Genomic DNA, 16,456 nt, shown 5'->3' on the forward strand with positions numbered 1-16,456 from the left:
TGACCATATAAGCGTAGTTCTATTTCTGCATTCTTTATTCTGTGGGATTAATTTATGTCTTCATCTGTATGCTGATGACATACTGCCTTGATTACTTTAGCTTAATGGTAGGTCTTGAAATCAGATAGTGTAAATCCTCTGGTGTTTTTTGTTTGTTTTTTCCAAAATTGCTCTCACTATTCTAGGTTTGTTGCATATCCGTATACATTTTGAGTCAACAAATTAATTTTGTGCTGGAGTTTTTATTAGAATTAAATACATACATTTAATGTAGAATTACCCTATTAATTATATACTATTAATATTACATAATATAGAATTAACATATGAATAATTTCTTCAGATAAATCTATAATAAATCTAGGAGAATTGATATCTTAATATGAGTCTTTTGACATATAAATGTATATATTTTCATTTATTATTTTAAGTTTCTCTAACCAATTTTTTTATTGTATATTTTCTGATGGTATTGTAAATAGTATTGTATTTGAATTCCAATTTCCAATTGTTCACTGATGGCATAGAGAAATACAGTTGATTTCTTTGTATATTAATATTGTATTTTGTGGACTTACTTGTTTAATGTGTGTCTCTAACAGCTTGTTGTTGACTCCACAGTTTTCTATGTTCACAATAAGGCCAATTGCTAATAAAGACAGATCTCTTCCTTTCTAATCTATATGTCTTTTTTGTTTTTCTTGTCTTATTGCATTGACTAGGACTTCTAGTACTATGTTGAATAGAAGTGTTCAGAGTAGGCATTGTTTCCTGGTTTCCAAATTTAGGGGGAAAGCATTCAGTCTCTCATCATTAAGTATGATATTATCTATACTTTTTTTCATAGATAGCCTTCATCAAGTAGAGGAAGTTCCTTTCAACTAATTGCTGAGCATTTTTATTACTAATGGGTTTTGGAAAATGCTTTTTTGCATCTGTTGAAATGGGCATATTTCCCCCCCTTATTCTATTAATATGGCTAGTTATGTTGATTGACTTCCTAATGTTAAACTAAACTTGCATTTGTGGGATAAATCTCACCTGGTGTGATACATTATCCTTTTTTATATATTATTGGCTTTGATTGTCTAAAATTTTGTTAAAGCATTTTGCATCTGTGAGGAGTATTGGTCTGTAGTTTTATGTTTTCTTATAATTATGAGAGTAATGCTAGCCTCTTTTAAATGAGTTGGGAAGTGTTTCCAACTCCACCATTGTCTTTAAAATTTTGTATAATAGAGGTTATTTCCTTCTTAAATGTTTGATAGGCTTCACCAGTAAAGCTATGTAGGTTTGGAAATTTATTTGGGGGGGGGGCTATTTTTATCATAAATTTAATAAGTTTAATAGCTTTATGGTTATTTTCATTTTCTATTACTTCTTGCTTCAGTTTTTGTAATTTTCAACTTTCAAGTAATTTGTCCATTTTACATAAGTTGCCAAACTTGTATTTAATGTCATTCATAATAATTCTCCTACTGTCCTGTTAACCTTTGTAAGAGATACCTGATCTTTAATTCTTTTTTTCAAGAACATTTATACATCTTTTTTATTAGATTAGCTTTAAAAGGAATTTGAGAGGTCTTTCATAATGAAACACTGCTTTTCAAATTGGCTTTATTGTCTATCTGTATATGAGTCCTGAAATTCTTTACCTGGTGTTGATAAAGGTCTGGGTTTTACAACTGGTTACTGTGTTGAGTTAGAAGCTTCCTCTTCAATCAGGATTAAACATATATAGGCCACAAGTAGTTTTAAATTTGTTTTAAAAGAGTCCTGCTTGGTGACAAGCTAATGGTCCCACTTAAATGAGCAGATTTTAAATGGATATTTAAAAAAAAAATGGCTATTCTGGATTTCTTGATCCATTCACAGTGATCTCCAAGAAATTAAATAAAAATTTCCAAAAAATACACAATATAGATCTGCCTAGAAAGCACAATGTATAGATAGTATAATGTGACACTTTGTACAACTCAGAGTTAGATATTTGAATGACACAGGGGCTCCCAGATAAAAAGGCTGTTGTAGTACACCTTTGCAATCACACAGACCAGCCCCCGCCCCCAATCAACAGAACACAATTTCTACTAGACCTCAAAATGCTTTAAATCTTGACATTGGTAATTTGTGTCTTTCCCTTTGTATGTTCATTGGCTCAAGTTTATTAATTTGATTGCTGTTTTCAAAGAATCCGCATTTTGTTTCATTGATTCTTCTCTGTCATTTGTCCATTTTCTTTTTTACTCATTTTTGCTTTAATCTTTGTTTCCTTTATTTTACTTATTTTCATTTGATTTGGCTCTTCTTTTTATAGATTCTTAATGTGGATGCTTAGAACACTGATTTTTAGACCTTTTTGTTATTTTCTAGTATAAACATTTAAGACCAATACAAATTCTTTTGGGGACCACGTTAGCTGCATCCCACAATTTTTGTATGTTCTGTTTATATTCAGTGTTGAAAATTTTCTGATTTCCTTTGTGATTTTTTTGGAGTCATGGATTATTTGGGAGAGTGTTGTTTGTTTTCCATATATTTGGAAACTTTTCCAATATCCCCTTGTTATTGATATCATATATAACTTTGTTGTGGTCAGAGAATCTAATGATTTATAGTCTTTTTAATTTATTGAGACTTGATTTTTGGACTACTGTCTGGTCTGTGTTGGTGAATGTTCTATGTGTCACTTAAAAGAATGTGTATTCCGCTATTGTGGGGTCAATTAGGTCAAATTGGTAGTATTTTTTAGGTCTTCTATATCTTTACTAATTTTTCTCTCTATTGTATTTGATGAATAAATGTTGAAATTGTAACCATGGATTTGTTAATTCTTCTTTTAATTCCATCTGTTTATGCTTTCTGTGTTATGGAGCTTTGTTATTGAATGCACAAAAATTAAGGATTGTAATTTTTTGGTGACTCAAACCCTCCATATGATCCATCTAGTATCCTTTTTTTCCTCTTGAAGAACTCCTGTTCACATTTCTTATAGTGCAAATCTGCTGGAAACCCCTGTGCCAATTACTGAAGCTCTTTTTTCAAGACTCTGCCCAGAACTCCCAGCTTAGTTAGTCTCCATGAGCATTGATCTCCACCTCTTCATCTCAGGAACACCATTGGGCTTTGTTTAAATTCCTTCTCCCTGTGCCTGTGGCCCTTAATGGTCTTCAGGCAGAAAGCCAGGGTGAGCGTAAGGCTTATATAATTTGTATCCCTTCTTTCAGGCACTACAGCATCCTGAACCTTTTGTTGGTTGCCTAGTGTTTGAAATCAGTTGTTCAAAATATTTCTTCCAAGTTTCTAGTTGTCTGTGGGGAGAGTTGTCAGGTTTGCTGTCTGTTACTCCATCATGCCTGAAAGAAGAATTCTTATTATGTATTTTTAAATAAAGAAAAATGTTAGAATTGCTGACATAAAAATAATTATAAAATGCCTTTGTTGCTTCTATAAACAATAAGCTCATAGAACTTTCACAAACATAAAGTGGGATAATTATGAAAATGTAATAATTATAAGATACAAAAATGTAATTAACTTTGAAGTCTATTTTATTAAGTTCCTTAAGCATGAAATAATTAAAATTATAGGGTAAATTAAATTTTAATAGTGAACCAAGTAGGAAGTATCTGTTTCAACTTTAAGATTTATATAAATATTACAAAATTGATTTTTGGATATGTAGATTTTATAATTTGTTTTGAAACTTAAAATTCATTCTTTATGCTTATAAGATAGAGTGCTAGGATTTATGATCTCATAATTTTTCAGTAATATATTTTTGTCCTTAAAAATATATTTATTGATTCTTATTTTGTTGAAAATGAGTAATTTTTTTTTTTTGAGAGAGAGAGAGTGCTAGCAAGGGAGGGGAAGAGGAAAGAGAGAGAGAGAGAGAGAGAGAGAGAGAGTGAATCTCAAGCAGTCTCCATGTTCAGTGTGGAGACCACTGCGGGCCTCAATTTACAACCATGAGATCACGACCTGAGCAGAAATCAAGAGTCACTCAGCCAACTGAGCAATCCAGGAGTCCTGGAAATCCATAATTTTAAAAGTAGTTCTTCTAGGGTGCCTGGTGGCTCAGTTGGTTGGGCGCCTGACTCTTGATTTCGGCTCAGGTCATGATCTCACAGTTTCATGAGTTTGAGCCTCATGTTAGACTTTGTGCTGACAGCGCAGAGCCTGTTTGGGATTCTTCCTCTCTTTCTGCCCTTCTCCCGCTTGCGATCTTTCTGTCTCTCTCAAAATAAATAAATACACATTACATTAAAAACATCTTTTTAATGTGTATTTATTTTTGAAAGAGAGAGAGAGAGAGAGAGAGCGTGAGTGGGGGAGGGACAGAGAGAGAGGGAGACACAGACTCTGAGGCAGGCTCCAGGCTCTGAGCTATCAGCACAGAGTCAGATGTGGGGCTCAAACCCACAGTGAGATCATGACCTGAGCTGAAGTCAGACACTTAACCGACTGAGTCACCCAGGTGTCCTTAAATAAAATTTTTTAAAAGAGAAGTAGTGCTCCTCTCCTCTATCTCAGCAGAATATTGACAACTAAACTCATTATTTTACTTTAACGTCATTTGATAAATGAAACCATATAATATGAAATTTAAATAGAGATGTTGTCAAGATTGCTGAATATTAAATAATTTAGTGTGATCCCAATATTTAAATAAAATTTGAAAATTTGCTAAAAGCAATTCAAAGAAACCAAGAAGAATAACATTGGTCAGATTTTTGTGTAAACTTTCTTTGCTTCCTGTACATACATGTATTTATTATAGCATGTAACTATTTTTTTAGTTGGCTTTTCCTACTGTACTATGAACTCAGATGAGGCATGGATTGTTTTTCCTGCTTATCTTTATTCTGCACTTATTCAGTATCTGGTCTAAGATAGCCATTCAGTAAATATTTATGGATGAAGAGAAATGTAGCTGAATTTTGAAAATGAAAAGCCAACATAGTTTATTATTTCCATTGTAAAACTGTTACAGTGGGAATTGGGAAATTTCCATCAATGAATATATGTGTTATCTTTTATGATTGTACTATGATACTAGCATCTTATGATTGAGTCAGCATTTCTTATTTGCCTTTATTTTATCATTTAAAAATAGGAAGTGAAGGCTCATTTCTTGTGAAAAGAAAATCCAATTCAATTAGTGTGGGAGAATTTTACCGAGATCGTGCCTTACAGCGTTGCTCACCAAATTTGCAGAGACATTCCAATTCATTGGTAAGTTATGATTAATTGTGATTATGTTGTGTGTTTTGTTATTAGTATTCTCTTGATAACTGAAATTATGTGTCAAAGCTAGGAGCTACTGGTACAGCAATTCCCTAATATTTGAAAACTTTATATACAGAATATATATATATATATATATATATATATATATATATACATTTATACACATATACATATAAACCATTCTAAATGTACATTTCTTGAGCTTTTGGGACCATATGTGTACTAAGTACACTTCAAAATGATTTATCTTTTTTTTTTTTTTTTTTTTTTTTTCAGAGCTCCGTATCTATGGAGCCCAGGCTAGGTCTCTCTGTCTTATGGTGTGGCTTGGTCCTCTGAGTACTTTTGCTGGAAGTCTTACAGTGATACTTAAGGAAACCAGATAGGAAACTGTTCTCTTCGCTGCAAGAAATGATAGTGATTTTATTATAAATGTCTATTTGTTTAATAGGGACCCATTTTCGATCATGAAGATTTACTGAGGCGAAAAAGAAAAATATTGTCTTCAGACGACTCACTCAGTAAGTATTTGACAATAATCGTAAATAAATAGATATTTTGAGGAGAATACAGTACTTTGTTAAATTTCCTCTGTTCAATTTTTTTGGGTGTTAATTTCATCGTACATAACCTTCAAATTCTGTGTACCTAATGATATCACACACTGTAGAAAAATGAAATACAGTTATAGATTTAAAACTTTACCTTTTATGATGCTATGTAGGACTGACTCTTTTATCCTTTCTACTACTTTCCTGAAAGGCAAATAGTACCGTCACCAATGCAACTCTTCATCTCTTTCTGCAGGTCTATTGTTTTTTTTTTTTACACTACTAATACCATTTGATTAAATATGTATTATTTATTGTCCACCTCTGCCACTGGAATGTAAGCTCTGTAGTTTGTTTTCTACTGAATCTCCAGTGCCTGGAAGGGATCCTGACAGTAGTAGGTGATCAGTAAGTATTTACCAAGTGAACTTAAATTACTTGCTTATGTTTCCATTGTTTGTTTGTTTTTGACAAAAGGGTCATCAAAACTTCAATCCCATATGAGGCATTCAGACAGCATTTCTTCCCTGACTTCTGAGAGAGAGTATATTACATCATTAGACCTTTCAGCAAATGAACTAAGAGACATTGATGCCCTAAGCCAGAAATGCTGTATAAGTGGTCATTTGGAGCATCTTGAAAAGCTGGAGCTTCACCAGAATGGACTCACGAACTTTCCACAACAATTGTGTGAAGTAAATTTAATTTATCCTTATTACTCTCAGGATATTTGAAGAGCTTTTGCAGTTTGATCTAATTTGCATGGTTAAATCTTTACAAAGAAGGATCTGCTTCTGCTTCATTGGATAGTAATTCCCCCTTTCTTGTAGTTGTCACATTAGTATCAGTCTATGTGGTGTTCAAGAACATCTTTGAGGATGGGGACCTGATGAAAAGGAATGCTAGGTTCTGTCCTGATGATACATGTGTACATGGTAGGATGTATCAAGGCTATACTTTCAGTTATTTACTTCTAGAAGACAACTTAAACTGTTTAAAGTAGGTAGACTGTTACACCTGGTTTAGTGGCACTGGCTCTGGCTTAGCTACCAGCTGTTTAACAATAAGTGTTACTTTGGCTGCTCTAAGCTTTCATTTCCTTACCTGCAGAAATACAGAGGCTCAGCTAAACTATCCGTAAGGCATTTATTGAGTTTTAAAATTATATGAGACTTAAAAGTTGATTCTTTTTGCTCAGAGTTCCTATTTTCAAAAATTAAAGTATTAGATGATCTGCCAATAGAATAGTCCTCTGAATATTGACTTTGTTCATCATTTTTATGTACTGTAGACAAGAGCCAAAGATACACTGATGAATTAAAATAATCTTAATAAAATATTTAAATTATTAAACTGAATTCTTAGACTGAACTGCAAAGTTTGATGAAAAAACTGTATTTTTCTTCCCTTTTCTCACCTATAAAGCTTACGATAATTTTGAGACTTTTTAAAGCAACATTAACGTTGCATTTTTTAAGTATATTTAAGTGGTGTTTTTCCTTTACAGTGTGTGTATTTGGAGAAAGGGAGGACAGTCTTCTTGCAACCCATGTCTGAAATGTGTTCACTCTCTCCTTCTCCCCCTCTTCGCCAGTCTAAATCCACCAAGTCACAAGGGTCCTTACCCTTTTCTTTTCTTCTCCTCTTCATCCCTCCAGACCAGGTTGGCTACACACCCGATTTACATTTCCATGGCATCCATGTTTTTCCCCCAGTGCTCATTCACTTATAAATTTTGATCTAAGGTATATTCTCTTCACTAAATTGTCAACTTCCTGAGAACAGGAACTGTTTCAGGCTTGTTCATGTCTGTTCTCAGTGCCTCATAATGTCTTCCATACAGTAGAGCCTTAATAGATGATTATTGAATTAATTCATGAAGGAATTAATGACTGACACTTGGTACACCTTCAATAAGTATTAGTTACAGAGTAAGTAAAATAGGACTAGAATATAGCTTAGCTAAAAAAAAAAAAAGAGGATTTGAAAAGAGCATGACAGGTTGAAAAACATCAGGGTATTTAAAGACCAGACCAGCTCAGAATCTCTTAAGGAAATTTTAAATTGGCACCAATAGATGGCAGTTTTTAAAATCACCGCTTGAGGGGCACCTGGGTGGCGCAGTCGGTTAAGCGTCCGACTTCAGCTCAGGTCACGATCTTGCGGTCCGGGAGTTCGAGCCCCGCGTCCGGGATCTGGGCTGATGGCTCAGAGCCTGGAGCCTGCTTCAGATTCTGTGTCTCCCTCTCTCTCTGCCCCTCCCCCGTTCATGCTCTGTCTCTCTCTGTCTCAAAAATAAATAAACGTTAAAAAAAAAAATAAAAAAAAATAAAAAAAAAATAAAATCACCGCTTGTAGGTGTCTATGCCAAAAAATTTCCTGGTTAAAATTTGGGAATGAATAATGTAAAAATACATTTTTTTGAATAATCTGGTAGGATCTGAAACAGTGATAGATATTTTGAAACAACTTCTGGGGCAAAGATCCATTAATATAAGCTTTATAATCATGTCAAACTCTAGATTTCTGTGAGGATAAATATATTGGTATATAACGAAGAGCAGAGAGAAGAGATTATTTTTTATATTGTAGCCCTTTGACGACAATCCATACCAAAGATTTAAAACATTGACATATAAATGGAAAGTTTCTTATTGTCATGGTAAAATTAGAAAGTGCTTAAAAATGGAAAATAGAGATTTGAAACAAAAAGTTTTATAAAAAAGAGGAAGTCCTAAAATGAAACCTGTATACAATGACTACTTTTTTGGTTAAGTCATATTTATATTAAAATGTATAACAGTTTCTAAAAGCTAGTATTTAAAAATGTATTCCCAGGATTATGTCATACTGTTTATTCATTAATTAATTCAAATATTTGTTGAGGCTTATTCTGCTTCCATTTCACTCTTTGCGGGAATAATTTGCAAAAACAAAACAAAACTGAAATAAGCTCTTAACCCCGTTTTTCTGAATTGCTTTTGACAGTTACCTGTTATGTTTTCCTGGTTTTTACCCATTTAATAGCAGGGATGGTTGGATTAGTCATTATACTGAGGCTCTCTTATGGATTGTGTTTTCAGGTTTTTGGAAAATTCTTAAAGGTTCTAGTTACCAGCGGTATGGAAGGCAGAAATATTAGCTAATTTGAAGTTTTTCAGATGGTTTTCAGATGGTTAGAGAATTTTAAAATATTGTCTTTCCAGACCCTGAAGTGTTTGACACATTTGGACTTGCACAGTAATAAATTTACATCATTTCCCTCTTACTTGTTGAAAATGAATTGTATTGCCAACCTTGATATCTCTCGAAACGACATCAACCCCTCAGTAGTTTTGGATCCTGCAGTGAAGTGCCCAACCTTGAAGCAGTTTAACTTGTCATATAATCAGCTGTCTTCTTTTCCTGAGAACCTTGGTGATGTGGTAGAGAAATTGGAACAGCTCATTTTAGAAGGGTAAGAAAGGGGCTCATTAAATACAAAAGGGTTGCCTTACATTGAAGTTTCATAAGAATGACAAAATATGCTGACATTATTTCTATAGCAATGGGTTTTAAACCATAATATGAGAAGAGACTGAGGGAATTAATATTATAGTTTCTATCAGTTGACTTAAATTTTTACAACTAATTTAAAACTTAATCAGTCTGCTTTGATGCTATTCTTTGAAGGCAAATTGTTTTGATTTTTTTCTTCAAAGCATATGAATTTATGCAATTTAATCCTCATTTTGTTTCTTATAACTAGAAATAAAATATCAGGAATATGTTCCCACTTAAGCCTGAAGGAACTGAAAATTTTAAACCTTAGTAAAAACCACATTACATCCCTATCAGAAGATTTCCTTGAGGCATGTCCTAAAGTGGAGAGTTTCAGTGCCCGAATGAATTATCTTGGTAAGTATCCTGTGGGAATCTCCTTTTAACCAGTATTAGAGGATGAGTCATACATGGACATTTCAGGTGGGGATATAAAGGTGGCATTTCACTTTAAATGTAATGGGGGAATTTCAGATATAAAGTTAACAGGTCAGTGATTTAAAAAAATGAGTTTTCAAGCCATGAAAACGTGGAAGAAACTTAAACGCATATTGCTGCATGAAAGAAGCCAATCTGAAGAGGCTACATGCTATATGATTCCAACTATATGACATTTTGGATAAGACAGAACTGTGGGGACAGTAAAATAACCAGTGATGGTCAGGAGTTTGGAGGGAGGGAGAGAGGAATGAGGAGGTGAGTGGGATTTTTAGGACAGTGAAACTATTCTGTGTGACGCTGTAAAGTGGGTACGTGTCATCATACATTTGTCCTAGAGGACATACAACATGAAGAGTGAACTTTATTGTAAATGATGACTTTTAGTTAATAATAATGTATTAATATTGGCTTACCAATTGTAACAAATACACCAAGCTATGCAAGTTATTAGTCATAAGAATAAAAATGTGTGTGTGTGGGGAGGGGGAGTGATGGTGAAGAGAGAAGGGCTTTAAGGGAACTCTTCGTACTTTCTGCTCAATTCTTCTGTACACCTGAAGCTACCCTAAAAACTAGTTTATTTTTAAATTCTAAAACATAAAAATTTTTAATACTGAAAAAATTTTCAATTTAAAAAATTGCAGCAGATTGCTGTTGTCATAGACTAAAATGACATTTCCTTGGACTCCCAGATAGTCCTTTATACTGTGGTTCATTTTAGTCTGGAAAACTAAAAATGCATATGGCTGCATGAACTGGTTGAAGCCAGAATACTGAGTGCCCAACTGAGGTTTACTCAATTTTTTGGATTATAAATATAGTTACTGTTATTATTTCTTTTGGAAATAAAATTAATCAGTTAACAGTTTTCAAATTAGTAAGGTTAATGTGTATTCATTGAGCACTTGCTCTGATACTACAAGATATTCTAGTAATACAGAATATGATCATCACTTTTCTTAAAAGTTGGGGAATACTCCATTTTCTCTTAGCATGTGAGATAGCAGGGAATTATGTTTATCTGAACATAAGTTCAGTAGTCTATCTGAACATTCTAGTATTAAGGGACAAAATACTTTTATGGAAATATATGGGGACTCCCCATATTTTATCTTCCTCAAGAAGATAAAAGGAGGCCACGTGTACCTTCCCATCCATGTATACTGACTGACTCTGTAAAATACTTTTTAATACTGCTTAAAAGCAGAATACAATTTGACATATCCTAAAATATTTTATTTTGTTGGAACTTTCAGAAGCTAGTAATGATAAAAGATATGTAAATTTGTATAATATTTTCTTCCTTTCTCCCTTCTTCTAGGCCTCTTCAATATTGCCCATTTTCCTACTATGGACCTGAAAATGGGGGATAGAGTGGTTCCCTCTCTAATGAGCAAAGAAAACCCAGTCTCTGTCCTTAGGGAATAAGTAGTTAGGTTCAGAAGACAGGCATTCAGTAACTAAGCTAAGTGTTGTGAGGAAAAGTTGAGGATGCTACTGGGGTACCTCGGTGGGGAGTGGAGGCTCATATCCAGACTGTGGAGACAGGGAAAGGTTTCTGTGTCTCTGACACTTAAGTTGGATCTGGAAAGAAGAGCATCCCAAGAAACCTGAGGCTTGATTCATACGTCATCTCAGCTGAATCTCATAAAAATCCTATAGGGTAGGATAGGTATGATCTCTGATCGACTGAGATTTTTGTGTGACATAGAGGTGTAGAATGAATTAACTAGTTGTAGTGGAAACTTGAATATAACCAAGTTCAAAAATCTGTTTGCTTTGCACTACAACAACTGTGTACTTTTAGGGTCTTTCATTTGGAAAGATGCCCTAGGAAGGTGATATCTGAGCAGAACCACTAACCATTACAAATAATCCTACGTGAAATATAGTTTCAGTCCTTTGACTTTATGAGTGTATTTTCCATACAGCATCTGAACCTCTTAATTCTTAAGAGGAGAATCATTTATTTTGCCACAAATACTTTTCAGATATAGGTAAAAAATAATAGCATGTTCCTTTTCAGCCTCTCAGGAAAACAGCTTTGAGCAGTGTTTTGGAACACTTTGACTCTTGAAGATTTTACTAGAGAAAATATAACCCATTGAAAATGCTAAGAAGTAATTTCTCAAGCCACTTGCATAGAACCATAGAGCTTTAGATATCTGAAGAATCTCAGAATTCATCTAGTGTAGCTGCACTATTTTACAGATAAAAAATAGGCTGAATGATTTGCTCATTTTCCAAAATTGTGTCCACAGAGTTTTATTTATTATACTTCATACTGTATTTCCTTTTTGGAAGTTCATAAAACATATGAGAATATTGAGGACGCTGAGATATTTCACCTTATTTTACTTAAATGTTTCCCCAATCTCTTAAGATCGATCATATGATCAAAGAATACTTTTATTAAGTAACATCCACTGTTGTTGCATAGAACACTCTTTATTAGGTGGTACTGTAAAGAATTTTTATCTTTACGTTGTATTGTGTATTAGTTTTCAAAGTGTTTTTTTTTTAATTTTTTTTTCAACGTTTTTATTTATTTTTGGGACAGAGAGAGACAGAGCATGAACGGGGGAGGGGCAGAGAGAGAGGGAGACACAGAATGGGAAACAGGCTCCAGGCTCCGAGCCATCAGCCCAGAGCCTGACACGGGGCTCGAACTCACGGACCGTGAGATCGTGACCTGGCTGAAGTCGGACGTTTAACCGACTGCGCCACCCAGGCGCCCCTCAAAGTGTTTTGTTATATTTACTTAAGAGTAATATGAATTAATTTATAATTTATGTACACATAATATCACATAATTTGGAATGAATATTCTAATAATTTTTACTCTGTACAGATGTTGGGCAGAGATTTGTGTTCAGATAATTGTTTAGATTTCAGATGAAAATACTCTTATAAGGATGGTGTATTATTTTAATGTTCAGTGTTAGGAGTAAGGATATTACCTTATTTTAAAAGTCAGCATGAAAATGGAAATTGAATTAAGTGACAGGTCCTTGGTAGCTGTTCTTACTGTCAAATCTAATGGAAATCTAGTTAAAATGATTAAAATGTCCCTTATCTCACTTTTATTTTCTTTTAGCTGCTGTGCCTTTTTTGCCTTCTTCTCTGACAAGCCTAAAATTGTCCCAAAACAGATTTACATGTGTTCCTGAAGCAATTTTAAATCTTCCACAGTAAGTTTGCTATTTTAATTTTAAAACCACATGAGCTGGAACAAAGCCCTCAGAAACATGGTTTTGATTTAGGCATATCAATTGATTTATAATTCATAATTGATTTCTAAAGCTATTCAGTTTAATGTTCTTAAATCTATGAATGTTTGTTTTTTACTAGGCAAAACACCCAAGTTGCTATTTGTGTTCTTTAACTTTTATATCAGGGTGCTATTGTTTTGAAACAATTTAATGTTAATTAATGTTTGCACCATTACAAACGATTGAGGTTATAGTGGCTATCACTTTAACTTTAAAATTTTGCTTGCTCTCAGAGGTTGATATGCTACTAAGATATTATTAACTTTGAAATTATATTTATGTTTGAGTAAAAACTGGAGAAAGAGTGGTTCCCTCACTAATGAGCAAAGCAAACCCAGTCTCTGTCCTCAGGGAATAAGTAATTAGGTTCAGAAGACAGGCATTCAATAACTAAGCTACATGCTGTGAGGAAAAGTTGAGGGTTATACAAGGGTACCTCGGGGAGGATCTCATCCAGACTGTGGAGGCAAGGAAATGTTTGGCGAAGACATTTTTGGTGAGGATTAGGACAATTTATATAGCTCTAGGTATTTGGGGATGTTTCTAGTTAGTTTCATTAAAAAAAATGAAAGCTTCCTATGTTATCTTAAGTACCATTATAACTGTGTTGTATATATTATAAACCAAATCCATAAGTGTATATGTGCAAATATATATATATACAAATATATATATATATATATATGTATGTATAGGCAAATAATGCTTAGTTATAATCTAGCCATAGATGTCAAACAGACATATAATAATTAATTTCAATCTGGCTTTAGAATGTGTTAGACACTGTTTTAAGTGCTCAATGGTGGATGCTGCCTTTAATTGTCCTAATAGAACTGGAAATAGGTGCTGTTATTATCTCCACTTTATAATGAGAATATGATTTTATTAAAGAGATGAAGTAACTTGCCTAAAGTCACAATTCTTAAACTCTGGTGGCTCAACCTTCTAGTCTTAACTCATGTATACAGGCACCTCTAGAATACAGGTGGTCTTATATTTTAAACATAATGTGTTCCTGGGGTGCCTGGGTGGCTCAATCAGTTGAGCATCTGACTTTGGCTCTGGTCATGATCTCATGGTTTGTGAGTTCAAGCCCCGCGTTAAGCTCTGTGCTGACAGCTCAGAACCTGGAGGCTGTTTCAGATCTGTGTCTCCCTCTCTCTCTGCCCCTCCACCACTCATGCTCTGTCTCTCTCTCTCAAAAATAAATAAACATTAAAAATAAAAAAAACATAATATGTTCCTGAAAATGTGTTTGAAAGTCAAATATTTATGAAAGTTAGTAGATATATTACCATAAAGGTTTCTTCCCAAATAACTAAAAATGTTATTTGGTCCTTAATTACTCTATACTTTTAGACAACATCTCCAGATATACATTTCTAGCATTTTGTATATATTTCTTTAAAACAATTTTCTGTGAAACAAAAGAATATGCAGTTGGCCAGCTTAAGTTCCCATTGAGGCTAAAAAGGATTGCTTTTGAACAGTCTGGTGATTCTTGGCTTTATCTAAGTTGTATGGTTTGTTAGATATTCACATCTTTTCTCTAAAACAGTCCAATTAATTTTCTTATTTTCACACATCTTTAATTTTTTTTTTCAACGTTTTTATTTATTTTTGGGACAGAGAGAGACAGAGCATGAACGGGGGAGGGGCAGAGAGAGAGGGAGACACAGACTCGGAAACACGCTCCAGGCTCCGAGCGGTCAGCACAGAGCCCGACGCGGGGCTCGAACTCACAGACCGCGAGATCGTGACCTGAGCTGAAGTCGGACGCTTAACCGACTGCACCACCCAGGCGCCCCATCACACATCTTTATGAGATAGTTAGGGCAGAATCCAGGATAATTGTAAAATGAGAGCAAAAACGTGTAGACCTGAATCTTGGTGTAAATGGTTGAACGACTGCGTGAGCTTAGGTAGAACCAATTCATCATGGTTCAGATATGCTGCATGCAAGGGGTCAGTATATAACTGCAAAAGTCCAGGCAACCTTTACATGGTCAAATATATCACCATCAATCACTGACTGTGTATTCTTCCTACACATGTACGCTTATATGTGACATGTGTTTTTCTGTCGTTTCCTGCAAACTTTGGGGAGTGTATTCCTGCATGAAAGCAACCAATTTGCATTGGGCCTACCACATGCAAGACATCATGTTCAGTGTTGAGATATTTATCATACTGAGACAAGCTGTTAAAAGGTTATGCCCCTGCATGTTATTAATTAGCTCCAGGACATAACCTCTGAAGAATCCTCCCAGTAACGAGGGAAATTGAAAAGAGAAGCGGGGAGCTACATATTTGTAACCCTTGTATAGAAGGCATATTTATAAATCTTGTATAGAAGTGACCATTTTTGCCTTTGTTAATTATGATTTCTCATGCATCATAAACATTGGTAAACACTTGGCTCTTTCATTCTAAGATTGACATTGTCATGGTTCTGAAGTAAGGAAATTATGCTTCAGTTTTGTTTTTAATGGTCCTTATTCATTTAAATGTTGTTCCTAGTGAGACATACTTTTTTCTAGCCCATATATGTCTCTATGAACACACAAGAACACATGCATACTTAAATGTAAATAATGTTAGTTTTAAAGTTGTTTCTCTGGTGAAAATTGCTTGTGATATTATCTCACGTGTTGTGGAAGCACTCATTTGGCTTTTATGTTGACATTGTATTGTTCTAGCTTACGGTCCTTAGATATGAGCAGCAATGATATTCAATATCTACCAAGTCCTGCACACTGGAAATCTTTGAACTTAAGGGAACTCTTATTCAGTTTTAATCAGATCAGCGTCTTGGACTTGAGCGAAAAAGCACATGTGTGGTCAAGAGTAGAGAAACTGCATCTTGCTCATAATAAACTGAAAGAGGTAAGAGGTCATCCTATTTGTTTAAAATGATTGCCGATTTAATAATGTGCTTTTGTGATTTGAAAACATCACGGATTGGCCATTTTGAAATCTGCTTGATATTTCTTATCTTTGAATAACATCCAATCCTACCATGAAGTAAATGGGCATATTAGCGTAGGTTATCTTTCTTAAAAATCACTTTGTGTTCTAGTTTTGAAGAATTATATGGATATATATATTTAATTATGAATATGTGTAATGCTCTAAGTGTTTTATTTTTCGCTAAATCTCTGATCTCATCACAGACTCACAGATACTCTATATTTCCCAAGTTGTTGCTGAGCCATACGCAGTATGTGTTTTTCAGCTGACTTTCCTATTTTCTTAAACTTGTGCATGCCTCCATCATGCTGCCCTTTACCCCAGTGGGTCAGCCTTCTTTGCTTCACTCCATTGCCTCTGTTGTAAATCTAAAACTGATTTTTCCATTCATCCGAGAAAAAAAATATATTTTTGCCAACTTCAAGTTTT

At 34.2% G+C, this 16,456-nt stretch overlaps 1 protein-coding gene across 1 annotated transcript in view; it reads left to right on the forward strand.

Annotated features, from left to right (window-relative positions):
- The window catches only part of LRRK2 (leucine rich repeat kinase 2), a 137,826-nt gene that overhangs the window by 57,776 nt on the left and 63,594 nt on the right, over positions 1–16,456 (forward strand). Inside the window, exons 21-27 of the mRNA XM_043563334.1 lie at positions 5,120–5,238; positions 5,705–5,774; positions 6,282–6,499; positions 9,011–9,261; positions 9,553–9,701; positions 12,883–12,976; positions 15,757–15,943. Of these exons, the coding sequence (XP_043419269.1) occupies positions 5,120–5,238; positions 5,705–5,774; positions 6,282–6,499; positions 9,011–9,261; positions 9,553–9,701; positions 12,883–12,976; positions 15,757–15,943 (1,088 nt within the window). The remainder of the gene's footprint in view (positions 1–5,119; positions 5,239–5,704; positions 5,775–6,281; positions 6,500–9,010; positions 9,262–9,552; positions 9,702–12,882; positions 12,977–15,756; positions 15,944–16,456) is intronic.

This window comes from Prionailurus bengalensis, chromosome B4 (genome assembly GCF_016509475.1).
Source record: "Prionailurus bengalensis isolate Pbe53 chromosome B4, Fcat_Pben_1.1_paternal_pri, whole genome shotgun sequence".
Taxonomy (NCBI): domain Eukaryota; kingdom Metazoa; phylum Chordata; class Mammalia; order Carnivora; family Felidae; genus Prionailurus; species Prionailurus bengalensis.